Here is a 21,575-nt window from a genome sequence, read left to right on the forward strand (position 1 = left end):
CTTGAGAAGAAGAGAAAGGCCACTCTGTTGCTCCCTACTTATTTCCCATAAACCTCAGGATCTCCTGATATTCAGGGGACGCCTTCGCTCAAAAGACATCTCGAGAAATGTCACAGTGTGGCTTCTTTAAAAGACGTGTGTGTTATGTCAAACTGATTTTCTGCTCAGAGGGACGAGCCGGGGATCATAGAGAGGAAATCTCAACACTATTCATCATTCATCTCTTTTTCCATTGTAGTGGCATTCGTCATGAGTGCTTCTTTCTGTTTAGCCATTAAAAATGTGTTCGTGTTGTACTGAGCCTTGTCAAAGCTCATTTACCATTAGCATCTCAACATTTGAGGCAGTTTCACACTTCCAAACTATGTTAAATGAATGGTTCACAACTTGTCTTACTGTCATGACATTGCTAAACCTATATGATTTATTTAACTGATATGACTTGTAGGAAACACTAAATGAGAAATTTTGAACAATGTTGAAGCTGCCCTTTTCCAAGCTTAAAAAAGACAAAGTACCTTAAAAGTAACCGAAACGTTTTCCAGATACTAATAAGAAAAGACATTATATAGACTCGATCTATATTGGAGGTTTTCAGACGGGGTTTTATTCAAATCATTCACCTGGTTTATATAAAATGTTATTCCTAAAAACATTAAGGTTTTTTTTTTCTGGATTTTGACAAGTTTTCCTGATTGAAAAAAAATAAACTTGTAAACAAAAAATGTTTTAACCTGGCTTTTCATATTTTTGGTCTAGAGATGTATGAAAATGAATGCATATTTAATTAGATAATTTGCATACTTTAACAACATTTTGAAAAACAGCTGTCTTAAAGTACGGTACTGTGAGTAATCACCTAGGGTGAAATTGATTAGTTAAAATGGGTGTCCTGTTCAACTGTAGTTTCTTCCAGTAAACCATATCATTGTGTGAGAAAAAGGATAAAATAAATTTTTGCATTTTCAAACTAATTCTGTTACGAGTTGCCCCAAAAACATTTGGTGCCATTTGGTGTCAATTACGTCAAACCTGGCGAGACGAGTTGTTATGTGACTACGGTTAGAATATGACCATGTGTGAATACGATTTGAGAACGTTTCTCCATCTGTGTTCCACAGAAGAAAGAAATTTAATTCCGATGACAGAATTAATTTGAGGGGATTTATTCCTTTAAAATATGATACCTTTGATAGGCCGTGAGCTTACACCGACGTCTCTTTGGTCCAACAGTGAAACCTGACCCTCCTGAGAAGGTGGTGGCCAAACCCATAGCCAACAATGCACGAAGACTAGAGGTGACCTGGAACAGTCCCACGACGTGGCCCGATGTGGAGACCTTCCCGCTGAAGTACTTCCTGCGCTACCGACCGCTCATCCGAGACCAGTGGCAGCACGTAAGTGTGGACCGCCACTATTGTAGCTTCTTGTCCATCTCCGTTGCATCTTTAACATGTATGCAGAGCACATATGCTGTGTGAACTCTAGATTATTAATGATAGCCTTTTCATAAACCCGACCAGCTGGTGTTTTGGGCAAGTCGGTCAAGCAATGTAGTCTTGCTGGCTAACTAACAAGCTCCAACTAGTTTAAATGTTTCAACAAACCAGTTGTCTGTGGCTCAGCATCCCACAAGCCAAGCACACCTTACTTGTTAGCGTGCAGAATACAACATGGCGACCGGCTATGTTAGCCTTTTCTGCAAGGTTTTGAGTAGTGTTGCAGACATGTGTCATTTTCTTACAAGAATACAGCATCCTTTGGGGTCAAAGTGGGCTGGTGTGATTTGGTTCCATTGTCAGGTCTCCGCATGAGTCCAATTGTGTCCCTCATGCTCTACAGAATAAGACCAGACATGTTCTTTGGGAAATGATTTGCTCACTAAGACGTCAATCAGAGTTTTGAAGACAGCTGAAAGTAGGTGATTTATAACCCATAGTTTCATTTGTTGGCATACAGCTGAATGAGAGCACGTTACACCAGCCAGTCAAATACTCTTTCTTAAGAAGCCCCTTGGGTTTCTTGTATTTATTCCTCTTACATATCAAGGCTGAAAGTAGATGTTGCGTCATGCTCATTTCCATTAAGCTCTTTAAGTAGATGAGCACATCTTACTCTATAATCTAGTTACCGCCTCGCACAAGAAAATTGAGTGTTTCAGAACTACTTCAAATTGTTTTGTTTTTTTGGTGAAAATGATGAAGTTAAACTACCTGCTCTGGATGAATAGGATGTGCAGTTCAGGAGTGTTGTCATGATACAGGAATTTCTAACTTCAGCTTGAAAAATTGTAATTTTTGATAGCATGTGGAATATTTCCACAACATTAAAGTCATAAAATCATAAAATTACATTAACGCCCGCCAACCCGCCAATTGTGGGTGGATTTCAGCAGCGGCGTGTAACGCAGTCACTCCTACTAGCCACTTTGACAGGTTGAATTTTATATATAATATGTGTATTTTTCAATTGTAGTCTTAAAATGACATCTGAAAATAATAAACTGTGTGCAATGTACTTGTCAACATTTTTTATTTCTCGCTCTCTCTAATCTCTCTGACAGTGAGTTACACACAAACCCGCCTCTCCTCACTCACTCGTTTAATTTGCGCCGGATGAATATTGTTGGTTACAGGGCTTGAATTTTGGCGTGGGATTGCGTGTATTGTGCATAATTTTACTCATTCCCGCATATTTTATGTTCACACCCAAAGTGTGCGCACATAAAGCCGCCTCTCAGTACTGAACTGAGTTATTGTCCGCTGTTTCACTTAAACAGTCAAATACACACAAAATAACCGGTTGGCAAGTATCCACATGAACAGTCAGTTATGTTTTAAGGCGAGACACTACAGATGAATAGGGTACAATTTTTAAATAATAGATATCACCATGAAACTTCCTCAGTTGATTACTTACACAAGTATATATAAAAAACATTATTACAAGTTTTTAAAATGTGTATGTTTAATTATGCAAATTAGGCATTATCTCATTAAATATGCGTAATTTTGCATATATTTTCGGTAGATAGATCTGAACATATGATAAAGCCAGTTGCTTTTTTTTTTTTTTTTTTTCAGACAAGATGAAAAAAATCATTTCAGAGGAATTTCAGGATATATGCTTTCATTATCTAGGAAATCAAAATATACTGTCCATAGCCTTAAAAAAAAAATGCTCGCCATATTTTTTAATTAAATTGTCACATAAATCAGGCCAGGAATGATTTATTAACAAATCCCTCTGAACATATCTTCAGAATACTGCTAAGTGTATAACTGGAAAGTTTGGTGTACATCGGTGCTACATAGACTGAGATGTTTATACTCAAGAATGACAAACCCATTTAAAAAAAAAAAGGCATTTAAAGATTTGTAATGTAAAAATTCATACTTTTCTAGTGGAAACAACTATTTACAGACACAACATCTCATCAAATCATTAGCAAAACAATACAAGCCACCTAAATCACATCAAAACTTATAAACACAGCATTTATGGCCTTCAACTGAACAGAAAAACAGTCAAAAACACACATCTAAGTATCAGAGCGCATCACGTGATGCATCTGAACCAATCACGTTGTCAGAAATTGACATCAGCCAATGAGATTTCGCTTTTAGAGTTAAATCCCCATTGTACTTTCACGATTGGTTGCTGACAAAAAGGAAATGACCATATTTGGATCCGACAGCATTGTACAGGAGAGAGAGTGGTTTCTAACGGTGTGTGTGATGACTGGGTGCAAACAGCGATCGCGGATCAGCGGGATGATTAACAACGCCAACATTTGTTGAATTTAGGAGAAATCTACAGACACAAATAGACAAAGTGTAGTAAAATAAAGATCTAAATATGTATTTTGGACTTTTTTCACCACAAGTCTGAAAGAAGACATGTTATTGAAGACAAATAGCCCAAAATCTAAAAAAAAAATATGTTTTTGCCTGCCATGTCTCGCCTTAAGTGACCATAAATAGTTGAGCAAAAAAAAGCACTTGTAACAGTATAATGGATCCATGTGTCAGGTCTTAAAGCGAAAGCAGCCTAATATACCCGATACCAAATTATAATATTAAAAATATCTATATGGGAGTTTTTCCCCATGGTATCAATGTCCATATTTTGGCCAGTGAGTAAATAAAATTATGTCAATAGGCCTACCTGATCATGGCCATTTTCAAAGTATTTTCTTATCAGCTGAAACTGCTGTCTGAATTATAGAAATTCCGCAGGCAAAATATATTGATTTCAATAGGAATTCACACAGGATTTTTTGCTCTCGTCTTCCATCTACCTGTACTCGCAAAAAAACAGCTAGTGTTGTGTAATCGTAGTCATGGATGATGTCATACTTCACTACAGAGTACATCTCATCCCTCCTTACACAGAGCCCAACTACTAAATTTCCAAAACAACTATTACTCGGTGCCATACGAATCCTATTTGAGTTCCCTGAGACCACTACTCATCTGAAACAAACCATATCAGCCCGCACACAAGCTCATATCAGCTTGCAGCAAAGACCATATTGAGCTCCATCACGGCGAGGTGGAAACCTCATCAGTCTTCTGCAGGGCCGCGTCTCAGCTGTGCCTCATGTGTACTCACGTAGTGCATCACGACGAGAGGGCTTCAGAGAGATGAAAGAGCCAGCTCGGCACGGGGAAGCCATTCATTCTGCTGAGGAATGAGAGGATGGCAGCTGGAACAGTCCTCGCTGAGCGATGGGTGCCTCAAAGCTGCCTGGGATCTGACGCCGGAATATGGCATGGAAACAATCAAGCGCTCGCGGCTAGCGGACAATGTCCTTGAGTTTAAAAAGGGGAGCTCTTTAAATATTAATAAACTAACTTCCTGTTGTATTTAGGTGCAGGTGTACAAACATAACTCAGATTTTAATATCTCCAATTTCTGTGTCTAGAAACGCATCTTAAAGGCCCGCGATATCCTCACGGCAAAGTCCTTTTGCATTATTCGCTTAGGCCGTGTGTCCACCAAAGCGTTCTTTCACGCAGCTGGCTTTATTTTTCAATTGTTTTCAATGGGAACGTCGCGTTTTTATAAAGCCAGGAGCGTAACGAGGCGCTGAGCGAGTATTTAACGCTCAAGCGCTGAGCGCTCAGCGTTTTTTACAGGTCGCCGAGAGTTGAAGAATGTTCTTTAGGTAAAACGCAGCGCTCATAACTGTCACTTTTTAGCCATCCGTCCACAGTGGAGGAGGGGCGGGACTAATACCACACGGACCAACGGATGTTCTGTATCACAGCAATGATGCGTCTCAACTGAAAAAAAAACTGCGCTGCCAAAACGCTCTCAAGCGCCCGCAGCTCGGCGTTTTCAGCAGAACGCCTAGCGTTTTCAGCTGGCTCAAAACGCTTTGGTGGACACACGGCCTTAGGGGTAAAAAGAAGCAAAGAAATACCTTTGCTGTGATACACTGTTAGCAAACATCCCCACACCGTCCAGCCTATTAAGAGTGATGTTTATATGAATATGTAAATATGTGCTTATAGCAAAAGAAACGCATCAAAACTGACAGCGGTGAGAAAACAGCAGTTAAGAAAGCATCTGATCATAGCGATGTGGATGTTTGCACCAGATCTGTGATTCAGCGCTCCTGTCAAGTCACATCACATTTATTAATATAGCAGTTTATTCAATAGATTTCTTCAAAGCAATAAGCTTTACATTTTAAAACAGGAAAAAAGAAAACCAGTGTCAGTGTCTCTTTCAATTAAAACGTAATTTTCTACTATAAAGCGGCTCTCCAGTGTGTTCGTGTTTTGTCTGTCCTTGACGGACTCAACAGAGGAAATGAAGGAGAAGGCGGAGCCTCGGAGCCACACCCACTTATTACGTAATCGCCAGTTTTTTTCTTCCATTTTTTCTTCAAGTGTATCGGGGCGTTCAGGCACACTTTTTTTCCATTCTGTGCAGTGCAACTTTTTTTCTGAACAATCTAGATTGTTAAACGCGCTATTTAAAGGTGCATTAAGCAACTTTTCATGTTAAAAATACCCGTTTTCTAACCCATACATGCTTAAACAATTGCCTGATGGACTGAATGAGCCCTTCTCTGATCACTGAGATTGTCTCTATAATCCTGTAAAGTAAAATAAATAAGAGGGATTCGGGCCGGAATTTGAGACTGGGCGTGACGTCATGAGCGTTCACGGCACGCTCACATAGCTATGTCTGGCAGGTTTGTGTATTCGCCGGCATTCTCCGTAGAAGATGGATTGTAAGAGACCTGCTTGTAGTTCATTTCAAACACCAACGCAAACTTCACGTAAGATAAAAAAAAGAAAAGTGTTTTGTCTAGTGCGTGGCACTGCGTGCACATCTCTGGCTGCAGTTTCGCTTGCCGCCAGAGGTGGCATCGTTCTGCAAAAACTCGGAATATTGCGCTATGCACCTTTAAATGAAGGTGACTTGACTTGACTTTGAGATCTACAGGTTTAGGTAGACGGGTAGGTAGACTCAAATTCAAAGTACTTTTATAAACAAAACACACAATTTTGTGTCGCATGAGTTAATTTTGGATTCATGATATAAATAGTCTGGTAATTACGACTTAGCATTGTCTTTTCCTTTTTTTTTTTTTTTTTGAGCAAAGGACAAAAAATAATCAGCCATCTGTTCTGAAATCACACATTATAGGAACACAGTGAAACCTCTCAATTAAGACTTATTTGGATTCACTCATGACTGCTTTGGCACAGACGAGTTTGAATTAATTTAAAGGAACAGTTCCCTCTAAAATGATTCATCCTAATGTCATCCAAACCTGTATGACTTTCTTCAGTGGAACACAAAAGAAGATATTTGGAAGAATGTTTCCAAAGTATCCAAAAATTCAAGTCTTTGGGATCCAAAACAACATTGGACCTCACTGATTTTCATTGAATGGATCAAACTAAAATTTTCCAAATTGCTTACAGAAGAAAAAAACTGCATATAGGTTCGGAAAAATATGATTTAATCAATGACCCATTAAACATATCACAGCTATATTACAAGACCAGAAAAACAAACTGTACTTACAAAACGTCTCATCTGTACCACAAGTAATAGTTTGGTCTTGATGTATTTATTGAAACCTAACATTAGAAACGATTTTCAAACCAAACGGCTCAAATAAATGACTGGACTGAGAAATTCACCGGATCAATGTTTCTGCTTAGTTTTAATTGATGGAGCTGAGATGAAGAGACATATGGTGCAGCGGAGCTTTAAAAAGCACTGACATTTAACGGAAGTGTGGAGTAATTATAAAAGAGATATGCATACATTCACACCCACTGAGGGATGATCTTTGAAAGTTTTCATTCCCCCGAAGGTGTTTGGGAAGAGATTATAAGACATTTACTGAAAGTGGGAATATATCGGTGACTTTCTCTTTTGAAATGATCAGTATTTTGAGAGATGATTTCTGCTAAAGGAATAAATGTAAACGTAAATGTGATTTTTTTTTTGAACCAGACGGTGTAGTTACAACATCTACCAGGAGGGGCTAAAAGGGTATGCTAACCTGCAAAAATTTGACTAAGTTTAACCTAAGATTTTAAATACACAAAGACGCTGCACTCATATTACTATGAATGGGAGAATTTGCAATATAAATGGTAAATATAATCCAAATAAAAGAGCCAATCACCCATTCACCCTTCGCCTATCCGCCATTTTGTCCGACAAGCGAACCAGACAGTAGAGTTAGTAGATTAACATTGGTGGACTTGAACTTAAAAATGGTGTATTGGTGTCTTTCCGCGGTTGAAACTATATAGCTTCTGGTGTTCATTCATGTTTATTTCGTGCTATAGCTAGTAAAGAGGAACAGATGTTCGGTTTAACAGCGATCTGTCACGACACATTAAAGAGCCACAAAACGGCATTTATTTTTTTTAATTTCTTATGACAACATTTGAAAGCTGAGACTTTGTTTCTGACCAAAAGTAACCCGTATGTCTTGTCTGTCTGCGCATTGTCCGTTTCCTCTTTGTTCCGTGATGTATTCTTCACTGCGTGAGAACATTTATTTCCGGTAAGGACTTGTTTACATGACATGAGCAAACCTCTTCACTCCCGTTTACATAAAATTTGAATTATTATGATTATTTGCTCTGATATGTGGTTATTTTTATCACCATTTTTCGCATACCCCACAGCAAAATGCTGAACTCGTACAGTAGAGTAGGTCTGTTCCTGGCCACTGTTTTAATCTACTTGCAGCAGGTGTAAATCACACTTCTATGGACGTATTGAAAGGTTATTCTGCGGTGTGATGCCGTTGTAACTGGGTTTGCCTGTATATACGCTGTGCCGAAGTCTTCCTTCCGTCTCTGCATGAAGACACGGAGCAGAGACTGTGCAGCGACTTGAGTTGCCAGTTTTGCAATTCGGATTGGAGGGAAATATTCAGAATAACGTCACAGAGTTCATTCATGAAGTTGAGCGAGCACATGGTGAGAGTGGTAATAATGCAACTAATGTGTTTACATGCCTGTTTATTGCGATAAAAATAGCCAATCGGCACAATTTATTTGTGATCGTTTACTACGATTATGAGCTTAATCACTTAATCAATTAGTTGGATTGAAGTATTGTGTGTACAAGAGGTAAAGTTTAATTGCAGTATTACCAAAATCCCATTATAATCACATTATGAGGGTACATGTAAACTGGCGCATTGATATGTGGCCTGAGAGCGCCATGGCGGGCGGGTCTTTGCGAAGGGTTAATTGGTAAAGTCACTGCAGCTGAAGTTCGAAGCTCTGGTTGCTATAGAAACAGTCCGTGTTCTGAGGTCGCGTTCTTTTTTTTGGTCATGATTTGAGCGTTTAGCAATTTCATTGGTGATTTAAAAAATGAAATTTAATCGTAGGCTTGGAGGACAGCTTTGGAGAATATGATGTTGCCCGTTCAAAGAGATAGGAGCTGCACTCGCATGACTGAAGACCTGAGAGGTGTTTCAAAGATGGCTGCTGAAAGAAATGACTTGCCTGAAAGGGACTTTATTTATACCCAGGGATATTATAGTTAACTAAAACTGAAACTAAGGGGGCGTTTACACGACACCGTTTTCAACCAAGTAAAGATAACTTTTATTGCGCTTTGGCCGTTCATTTACATACAAAAAAAGTGGGTTTTGGGGGCCTGAAAACACAAACTTTTCAAAAACGTGTTTCAAAGTGCAAGTTTTTGAAACTGATACCGTTATCATCTCTGTGCAAACTACAAAAACGAGAATTTGGGTAAACTGTGAGGTCATATGCATGTGTATTATTTGTTCAGTCTTTAGGCACAAGTTTTTCTTTGCAAAGAGACATCGCCACCTACTGGCCTGGCATGAATAAGCATTTTTAATAATTTTCACGGATCTGTGCCAGGGATCATTCGTCTGTACACAAAACACAACGGAAACACGTTTCCGGTTTTAGTACATGGTTGTTGTGTAAACACCCTATTTTTTAAATTAAATAATTAAATAAATGTTAACTGAAATAAGGTAAAATATTTTCACAAAAAATAAATGTATTTTATTGCAACTAGTTTCTCAAGGCATGTTTCTCATGTCTCTAAACGTCTTGATGTACTAAAATAAAACCAAAAAATGTTGAATAATTTTTTTTTTATATATATATATTTTTAAATTACAATATACAATCATTCAAAACATTAATTCAAAACATTAATAAAATCTATAATAGTCTCTCAATGACACTAAAATAACACTGGTTACACCTGCGCAGTTAGTGCCCATTTTGCTGGTGGTTAATGTATAAATTGTGGGTTTTGGCATGTTAATACAGTCTACCGTTTAGTTAATTTTCCCTTGGGTTAAAGATAAAAAAGACAAGATGCAATGTTAAGCTTGCGCATGCACTTCATTAGCGCACACATTACAGAACAGGTGAAATCCTGTTAATTGTAAGCTATTCTGGAGAGAGATGTGAATGATAGATTGAAATAGATGCGAGCGGCGAGAAGACACGAGACAGCTGTGAAATGACTGCATATGTTTCACGCTCTGTCTTTTGTCCAGGAAAAGCAGCAGCATGGAGCATGAGAAAAAGAAAGGGGGCAGGGGGTGTGGAGGGGGGGTTGGTGAGGTGGGCCATTTTTCTTCTTTGCCCCTTTCATTCCCAGAAATGATGTATTTAAACTGGAGCTTTAACAAGCCGCTGTGGTGCCACTCAGCCAAATGAGAAACAATCTGCTCTTGACCAGTGTGGGCTTCTGGGAGTCGCGCAGAATGAATGTGCCGTTTTAGAGGCCAGGCTTCACAGAGCACCATCCAGTTTCAGGTGACTGATATGTGACTGTAGATCTAATGGGGTTTGGCCTTCTGTTGCTTCGGGAAATCACAATGATGGACAAGACTTAAGCTAGAGAAGGACTGCCGAGTACGTTTAAAAGAACACATGGAATTGCATGAGATTTAGATCGTTCTTTGACGGAAAATGGGTTGTAGAATAGCTAATCTTTTGACTGTTGATATAAAGGTTGTCCACGTTGTAGTTTATTTCTAGCTGAGTGTCGCACACCCAATGTGTTACGTTTTTGCCGGTTAGCATAGCCTTGTTAGCATATGCTAGTAGATGCCGTAACCATTTGGTTTTAAAAAAACACAACTTTTTCCATTTAAAATCCATTTAAATCAATTTAAAATGTTCTTGTGTGGTCTAAAGGAATGTTAAAAAGCTGAGTATTGATTCAGAAGGACTTTATACTGACTCCTGCTGGCATGGATGTAGAATTACACTAACGTATTTTGGTTACTGTTTATTGAACTGAGGGGTTATGGATCTTAATATCTCTGAACAGAGTAAAAAAAATACATTTATTAGGTTACTGATATAGCTTTAGTCTTCATCTCCTGTGAGTGATTTTAAACATGTTTTTGAGAGTTCTGTTCTTTTGAACTTTCTATTCATCAAAGAATCCTAGGCGGGAAATACATCACAGTTTTCACAAAAATATGAAGCAGCACAACTGTTTTCAACACTAATAATTATAATAATTAATGTTTCTCGAGCATTAAATCATCATATCAAAAAAAAATTCTGAAGGATCATGTGACACTGAAGACTGGATTAATGATGCTGAAAATTCAGCTTTGATCACAGGAATAAATTACATTTTAACATATATTCACGTAGAAAACAGCTATTTAAAATTGTAAAAATATTTCACAATATTAATGTTTTTACTGTATTTTTGATCAAATGCAGTAAAAATCTCAAAAACATAAAAAACAAATCTCAACAACTCTAAACTTTTGAACAGTATTGTATCGCATGTCTGCCCATTCATAATTAATAGCTAAGTATTATTTCATGGACATGAACAAAATCGTGCTTGCTACTAAACATAAATCTTGAATATCCTTCAAAGACAGTCCTGGCAAACTCTTCCTCTGAAACGCCTGGTTTCTTGTACACGAAACATGATTTGCTTTCACACTTCAATCTAACGTGTGCTTGAATGGTGCGAGTAACAGCATTCTCCTCTCTACGTCTTCCTGTTTATGTGCAAAAGAATTGTTTTAGTTTACATTTACGAATAAATTGCAAAACGATTTTCTTTAATATCTTATTTCACGAGGAAAACTGCAAGCATAAACAACAGCGCGGCGCAATAATTGCCTTGTTCTTATTTTTCCTTTGTTGTTCTCTTTTTGTAATGGAGAGACAGGTTCAAATAACAGTGCACTTATGCTGATTTATTGACTGCTAGACTGTGTTTCATAGGACCCATTAGCCATTAGCGTGTGATGTCAGTTAGCAGTCGCAGTTATGATATCAGTCCGCGGCGGGAGAAACACGGCTTTACTCCGAGGCAAATGAGATGCCAGCTCGGTTGTCTCGGGTGTGCGAATGTATGTGCGCAAGACGCTATGAGCTTTGAAAACACCTAGCCGAGACCTCAAGACTTGGTTAATAGCACTAAGCAGCGGTGTGATCTTATAAAATGTGTGTGTGTGTGTGTGTGTGTGTTTGGGGACCCTGAGATGTATAAGTCTGGTAAAAGTATGCTCAGTCACGTTGCGGTGCGGCCCAGGGGCCGGCGTTTTGTTTGTCGAGGCGACAGAAGGTGGAGCGCTATCATGACCTGTCCCTTCTCACCGTCCTGTCGGCCACAGCGTTCACACCCCCTCTTATTTATAGATCTCCACAGAAGCCAGGGTTTATCATGCAGGAGTACGTCCCCTGTGACCTATAGACACACACACACACACACTGAGGCTTACTTCATGCCAACAAAAACATCTGCTGAGAACATGACAATGTTTCCTTGTATTAGAAATTATGTCTGATTTCTTGTGTTATTTGATTAAAACGGCCATCTATCTTGAAACGGATGCCGTTTGAATCACAGTTTAGTGTGTTATTCAGTGGACCATTCCAACACCATGTTTGAGTTAATTGAGAATATTGCACTACTAAGGCCCCGTTTACACGAGAACGCTCGCGGGTGAAAACGTAAAAATATTTTATCGGATGTGCCTTTTGTTTACACGGCGACGGCGTTTTTGGGGCTTAAAAACGCAAAAAAGTGAAACCACCCTCCAGAGTGGAAATCTTAAAAACGCTCCACCATCGCGTTCCCGTCTAAAGGGTAAAAATGGTAAAAACGCAAAAGTCTGCTAGACAGCGAAGGCGCCGCGTACGCGTTTACGTCACAGGCATGCGCCAGTACAGGAAAATAACAAAACATTATCAAACTAAAATATAGCATTAATTTCATTGACAAAAATTCTGTCATTTTGAGCAACACGCGAAGAGCACCGAGGGTTAAAGCAGCAGCTTTACCGTATTAAACATTAAAAACTGTGTCAGCGTCTCTTTCACTTTCAGTGCTTCACATCGCCACCTAGCCGCCTGGAGTGCACACTACATCCAATTTTTACACACTTTTGCGTCACCGAATGCACGCAGATTCCCCCCCAAAACGCTCGTCTAAACGCAGAATAAAAAGTGATAATGCAACGCCACTTTTGCGTTTTCTCTTCAGATCGTTTCCGTGTAAACATAGCCTAAATTGTGTGTCTGTGTGTGTGTGTGTGTGTGTGTGTGGGGGGGGGGGGGGGGTCACAGGCTTTTCATGGCGTTTCAGGCTTTTAAGCTTTAAAAAGGATGCAAAAGCACCATGAAAGTATCATAAAGTGCTACATCGTGCACTATAATCTAAGTTGTCATTTTAAATCACATATTTTCAATGAATGGGTTATTCCGATTCACAAAACTGGTCTGAGTGATGTATTGGTGAATTAGACATGCTCTGTTCAATTCACTGACTCAATGATCCGATCGCAGCATATAACATCCCACCGGAGAGCCAGATTATCAACGAATAACAACTTCTGGACTTTTTCGACACAAATCGTGACTTGAAACTTGGAATGTAGTGCGCGAGTCGGATGGACTACATTTGTGACACTTTTATGTCCTTTTTGAAGCTTCGTTCCCCATTCCACAGCACAGTCTTGAGAATTTCTTAGCGTTCAACTCAAGAAAGAAAGTCATAGGGGATTGAAACAACACGAGGGTGAATAAATGATGACAGAGTTTGAACTATCCCTTCAAATCAGCTCTGTTTTTTATTCTCACATCAGATTCAATCCTCTTGTCAAACTCAGTCTTACACGGAAAGAACAGCCGTTATCGTTGTCTCGCTTACCATGTGCTTATTTCCCCACAATCCCCTTCTTTCTTTCATTCATTCACCCCTTGATTTCTCTCTCCCCTTCCCTGACACGCCGCATTCCCCGTCTCCCCTCCGGCCGCCCTGCGTTTAATGGCCTTTTGTGCATCTGCCAAAAGAGTCTCTCATCCTCCAGCCCGCACTTAGATTAATCAATAGCACCGGCATTGCAGTACCATTAGCATGGTAAAGGATATTAGCGGGAGAAAAAGGGGGTATTCAGCCATCTTTCATGAGTGTTGCCCCCGTCTGACACACTCGTCCTGCGGGCAGATACACACCAATCAAACATGTATGCATCTCTTGGATGCTGTTGCTCTTTTTGTGAGACAAAACTAGAGATCTTTTGTTATAATATTCAAGGTTACATTGCAAGTGTAGTGAGGGGAATTCATATATAGAGTCATTTTAACACTCAAGGTCACTGTATTGTTAATGTCTAGTTTCAAATCATCTGCAACAGTGCAAAATGCATAAAATAGCATCTAAAGTATTCATTTGAAGTACTATTATTAAAAATCTTACTGACCCCAAATACTTTTTATTCAAGCTCTCTCTTTTTTATTTACAAAATTTACAGACTAACAGCTGTTTGCAATGAACAAATCAAACAGAAGTATTTGAAATAGCTCAACACACCAATAATTGAAAAATGCAGAAGTCATTAAAGTTGCATTTTCAGTTAAATTTGCGGAAACCACTTGAAAGATGTGTTGTGTTTAACTATTTTAATTACTTTTGTATGATTAGTTAATTTCAAATAGCGGAAAGTTCATAAATCTTGCCAGTAAACCTGATTTCCAATGGGGGTTAATTCATTTTGATTACTAATGTACAAATACATACTGTATACTTTTACATATATATATATATATTTTACAAATAGTAATATATGAATTATTAAATGTTAATTTTAAAGCAACCAAAAGTAATTTACTGACCCTAAATATTAATAAAATATGACACTACAAATATATATAGATATATCGCTTCAATCAAAAAATGTTTGTGATCAGTAAGATTTTTAATAATAGTGCTTCAAATTAATAAATTATAAATTAATACTTATGCATTTGTACACATTTTTGCACATCATTTTTTACAAATAGTTATTTATTCATTAATAAATGTTAATTTTAAAGCACACTAAAGTCATTTATTTTTAATAAAAAAAATATTTTATTATTTATATATACATTTTTATATATATAGCCTAGCCTATATATGAATATACAATTGCACGATCTCTTCCGTATGTCATCGAACTGTCTGATCTGCTTACACCCAGTGATGCTTCGGTTTAGGGGTGTGAAAAAAAATTACGTTTTTGTACAAATCACATCCATCTAATATATTTATGTTTTCTCATGGCATCGGGTTGGACAGGCCAATGAGAATCTAAAGGTGTGGTCACATTTATCATTGTTCGATTCATTTTCACGGGCGAAATCTAAAATGTGTAATAGATCTTCATACACAATTTTGGATTTTGATTTTAAACCCATTACAAAATCGATCTAGTGTGCTATCTGAAATCCAGTTCAATGTGCCTTCATATCTTTACACCCTTTTCGGTCCAGTATTCTGTCAGTTTTTGGTAACTTTATTCTAAGGTGACAAACCAAACCCTAACCCATAATCCTATCGTAAGTATATTGAGTAAATGAATATTACATGTGTAATTACACGGTAACAACATCACCTTAAAATAAAGTGTAGCCGAGTTTTTCTCTAATGTATTTAGAGCAAGTGTAGACAGCTTCGTTGATCATCCCAGGTCTGTTTTTGGTCCATCATGTCACTCGCTCTCAGTATAAATGGTAGGGCTGTAACGATTAATCGCGATTAATCAAAATTCAAAATAAAAGTTTGTGTTTACATAATAAATGTGTGTGTATTGTGTATAATTATTTTGTATATATAAATACACACACATGCATGTATATATTTAATAAAAATGTGTTATTTATATATAAAATAGTTCTATTTATATATAATATAAATCATATAAAAATATATATGCAGTATATAAATGCAAATATTTCTCAAATATATACATGCATGTGTATGTATTTATATATACAAAATAATTATACACAATACACACACATATATTATGTAAACACAAACTTTTATTTTGAATTTTGATTAATCGCGATTAATCGCGATTAATCGTTACAGCCCTAATAAATGGACTGTGTGTCACACACACACACACACACACACACACACACACACACACACACACACACACACACACACACACACACACACACTTCCATGCATGTGACACTCCAGGCTCTGCCCAACACAGGCTCATATCACTGTAATTGGCCCATCACTGCCCTGACATCAGAGATGCTGGACTTCTGATTATTTCAGAGACAAGTGATATTACGCATCATTATCTATCATCAGGATGGCGATGGCACTAGTGTGTGAATGGACACACATTCATATACACACACACACACGAGTAAGTGCTGATGGGTCTAGCTCTCGAGCCGTTCCTCCTCAGTGCTGGGTTTAATACATTTGCACCCAAAACCATTAGTCTCTCTCCACAAACATTCTCTCCTTGTACCTTTACCCCTCTATTAAACAGACAACAAACAGTGTTAGCATGAAACTACTTTGAAAAATTATTCTTCTTCGTTGTCTTCTTCTTATTGTTGTTATTATAAATGAAGTATGATGCATGTCATACATAATATACAGGCAGTTGGTAATTATTGCAAATTAAATACCTGTGGAAAATTCATTTGGAAGTTGAAATTATAATTCTTTAATAAAAGGGTACCAATAAACATGCCCAACATATTTTGGAAAAAAGCATGTGTTGCATCATGTGACCACCCCACCCCCCTTTCAATTTGTTTATTTTAATGAAAGGTTGGATTTTTAGACATTCATACATACATACATACATGCAGTACACACATACATACACACACATGCATGCATTCATACATACATACATACATGCAGTACACACATACATACACACACATGCATGCATTCATACATACATACATACATACATACATATACACACACACACACACATACACACACACGTGCATGCATAGATACATACATACATTCATGCACACACACATGCATGCATACATACATGCATATATTCATACACACATACATACATACATACATACATACATACATACATACATACATACATACATACATACATACATACATACATACAGTACATACACACACACGCATGCATGCATGCATACATACATACATACATACATACATGCATACATACATACATACATACATATATACATACATACATACAGTACATGCATGCATACATACATACATACATACATACATACATACATACATATATACATACATGCATACATACATGCATACATACACACACACATGCATGCATACATACATACATACATACATACATACATTCATACATACATACATACATGCAGTACACACATACATACACACACATGCATGCATTCATACATACATACATACATGCAGTACACACAAACATACACACACATGCATGCATTCATACATACATACATACATACATACATATACACACACACACCCACATACACACACACATGCATGCATAGATACATACATACATTCATGCACACACACATGCATGCATACATACATGCATACATTCATACACACATACATACATACATACATACATACATACATACATACATACATACATACATACATACATACATACATACAGTACATACACACACACGCATGCATGCATGCATACATACATACATACATACATACATGCATACATACATACATACATACATACATACATACATACATACATACAGTACATGCATGCATACATACATACATACATACATACATACATACATATATACATACATGCATACATACATACATACATACACACACACATGCATGCATACATACATACATACATACACACACACACACATGCATACATACATACATACATACATACATACATACATACATACATATATACATACATACATACATACATACATACATACACACCGTACATACATATGCATACAGGGCCTAAAAATAGCAAATTCCAAGCAGCAAATGAGAGTAAAAAACAGCGTTGGCGAGTGTATGAAACGGTGTCAGTCGCCAGTTGGCCAGTAACCATTTTTGGAATTGTAACAATGCAATGTTGTGACAACATGAACGTGAAAGACGCTCTGTAAAGTTGACGGGTCAGTGCTTCATCATCACAAAAGTTTCAGCCTTTCCAATGTAAATATTCACGCGAAAGGGAATTTGTTACTCAAGCACTATGTGGGAAGTTTAACATCCGGAGCGCGCAACCTGAAAGCCACGAAATTGAGCTCTCTTTCATGCCTTCCTGTGCCTCAATGGACAAATTTAATTAAAATGATGTCAAAAACGTGGCTAGTTTCCTAGTAAACATTGTCGATTATGTCTTAAGTGAACGCAAACACATAACGCATGATCCGTATACACACACATGCATACATGCATGCGTAAATAAATAAAATGGAGAGAATCAGGACACTTCATTAATCTCACATCCAGGAGAAAAATTGAAATATTAAAGAGACTTCAGATTTTTCTCTCCTATTTTATTCAATGTAAGCCTTGGGTTAAGAAATCGATTTGATCATTAATAATAAAAGGAAGCCCCGAATAACTCATAACTGAGATTTTACATTGTTACCTATATTCCAGATTCATCAACCACTTGCATGTCAACGGTTCAAACTGAAGCATGAGCCTACGGTAGACTTACCTCTTCAGTCATCCTTGCATGTCTCTCCTGTTGCATTATAGTGCATTAGACATTAACATTCACCCTTGACAGCTTGAACACTATGATTAAGTAGTTTGTTCAGCTCTGAGGTTATTTTTCCTTGGGCGCTGTAAGCTGTTTCTTGATACTCGAAAAATGCACCTTGGCTCCATCTCTGCCGCCCATATTGATTCTCAGATCAGCCGGGGCATCCTTGAGATGTCGATGGATAAAGGTTTGTGTATTCACATGTCTTATTCAGTGTCACAGCCCCCTAAGGACTATTATCTTATGATCTGAGACTGCACAGCGTGGGGAACATCTGGGGCACTCTGCGCTGTATCAGTGTGTGTGTGTGAGATAGAAAGAGACGTTCTCAAAATACTAATTTGAAACGAAATACAAATTCGATACAAAAATAGACTACAGAGGATATGTGCCGACGTCACCGTCGGCCGGAGTGACTGCTGTGAGTCACTGAGTGGCAAAAAGACTGAGCCGTCACATTGGTTTTTAGCGTGAATGCGTTGAAAAACACACAAAATGCATCAAAAACGGGGAAGAGCTTTGAGATTGAATGTATAAATAGATTTGACAAGAAATCTGAGGTATATTTTTACTTACTGCTGAAAGCTATAGAACAGGGAAGCAAATGGATCGCTGCAATTCACAGAAACAACTGGACTTGCAGTTATCATCTTGTCAATATGCTAAATTTGGGGTAAAATCATACCCTAGATATTGTATTGCTATATATTGTATTGACAACTCATCAATATAATATATATCATCGTATATTCTGCATAATTGGATGTTTTTAAATAAAAACTATACAAGTTTTAGGGCTGGACGATATAATGATATATATAACATAAGTGGTCACATGGATTTAAACCTACCTATATTGTATTTACCGTATTTTCCAGACTATAAGTTGGAGTATAAGTCGCATCAGTCAAAAAATGCATCATGAAGAGGAAAAAAAAACATATATAAGTCGCACTGGACTATAAGTCGCATTTATTTTGAAATTTATTTCACAAAATCCAAGACCAAGAACAGACATTTAATCTGGAGTTATTCAGCTCCACAATAGCACACAGAACAACAGGCTGAATAGGTGCCCGGTGTGTTAACGTAACTCATTAACAGTTATTCAGCTCCACAATAGCACACAGAACAACAGGCTGAATAGGTGCCCGGTGTGTTAACGTAACTCATTAACAGTTATTCAGCTCCACAATAGCACACAGAACGTATACCTGGGAGGCTGAATAGGCTAAATTAACATTAGTCAGCGAATCCAACAAGTTACCGGTAAGCAAGTTCACCAAGCTCCCGATCTCATTCCACACTGAATCCATTGAGTTCTTCCTAGGTGTCGCTTCTGAACAACTCCGCTAACTAGAGCGCCCTCTCGCGGCTGCAGACGGTAATGTTTTCTCTTGGTTCATCTCAGTCCGTATGAATTAATTTTGATATATAAGTCGCACCTGACTATAAGTTGCAGGACCAGCAAAACTATGAAAAAAAGTGTGACTTATAGTCCGGAAAATACGGTATATAAATTAGCTTTATGTTTTTCCCTGATGTCGAAATCAGGCACATATAAATGTCAGGAAACACGATTCCTGGCCGCATGTCAATATCCATAGATCACTGGATCTTTGGAAAGTTGTAAGGAACACTATATCGAGTCCAACCTTTAGTTTAAACTGATAATTGTTTGTTTTACTCACGTTTTCAGTTTCCCCTATTAAATCCAGTCACGCAGCAGCTCTTCTGCCACTCCGGCGGGAAAGTGACGTAAATGCAGAACCAAACGAGGAGGCAAAAACACATCTCTAGCTGTGGAGCAAATGGGATATTTACCAGTACTTGTATTTGAAATATAATTTATTAAAACCAGGGCTGTAAATGTAATTCGGAATAATTAATTCATCATACAATATATAATACAGTTAGTTACTAATCTAATTTTATGAAATGAGCGATTTACACAGTACGTGAGCTCATATTTGTTTTCTTCTCCCAGTGTTTTTGACGGACACGGCCTCCAGCGCCTCCTCAGGTTATGCGTTAATACCGTATGTATTTTCCAAAGGCGGTCTATCTCCTTTGTTGACATTCAACCCATTAAAGAAACACATCTCATTAGCGACTGCTCTGCACGAGTCCCACTTAAATAGCATAAAAGGGTTCACATGCTGAATGAATTCCTGTACTTTCACACAGTCAGTTCTTCGAGATAAGCGCTAAGGTGTTTCCACTACCTTTGATATTAATTGCACCGCTTTTGGCTGGGCATCAAAAGGGGTCTAGAACCGTGGACAATTATCTATTAAACCTGTTGGTCAGCAGTAGCGATCCCGCAGAAGGGGGACTGAGGGAATAGCTCTCATTAGCTTGAGTGACAGAGCCTGCGCTGCTCAGCCTCTTTTATCCCGTCAGTAGAAAGTCAAACGTGAATTTTGAAAGTGGCACGTAATTGCTTTTTCTCTCCACAACAGTAGACACGCTCTCCAACTGGGGTGCCTGGCGTATTTATATCCCCTGACGGGAGGTCGAGGAGGAGCGCACGGCGCTATACACTCAAATGAGAGTTTCCTTATCTACAGTAGCCTTAAGTATGCTAATGGTCCCGTGCATGTGTATGCGACTCGTGTTTGTCTAAAGAAGTGGCTCTCAAGTGGTTTCGCTGCAGGTTTTTTTCATGGAATTCAAGTGGCAAACCATAATTGTGCACAATTATTATCATGACATTCACTGCGTATTGACCATTTGGGTTATTAAGAACAACAAAAGACATGGGAAGCATATTCTATGAAAACCCATTTACACCTCAGAGTAAAACAAAACAAAACTATATTTATATTTAGCCCGCTCTTATTCTTTATATGTAGGTATAAGTAGCCTACATAACATTTGCATAACCTAAGGTTTGAATAGATGCTAAAATGTACAATTTGGACGTATTGTCAACATTTTAAAACATAATTGTCAAATTCGAAATCTTTTATATTATAAAGATATTTGTATA

At 37.9% G+C, this 21,575-nt stretch overlaps 1 protein-coding gene across 1 annotated transcript in view; it reads left to right on the forward strand.

The window, feature by feature from the left end:
• The window catches only part of cntfr (ciliary neurotrophic factor receptor), a 187,600-nt gene that overhangs the window by 146,253 nt on the left and 19,772 nt on the right, over positions 1–21,575 (forward strand). Inside the window, exon 6 of the mRNA XM_079600814.1 lies at positions 1,234–1,397. Within this exon, the coding sequence (XP_079456940.1) occupies positions 1,234–1,397 (164 nt within the window). The remainder of the gene's footprint in view (positions 1–1,233; positions 1,398–21,575) is intronic.

Source organism: Phoxinus phoxinus (assembly GCF_949152265.1).
Source record: "Phoxinus phoxinus genome assembly, chromosome: 23".
NCBI lineage: Eukaryota > Metazoa > Chordata > Actinopteri > Cypriniformes > Leuciscidae > Phoxinus > Phoxinus phoxinus.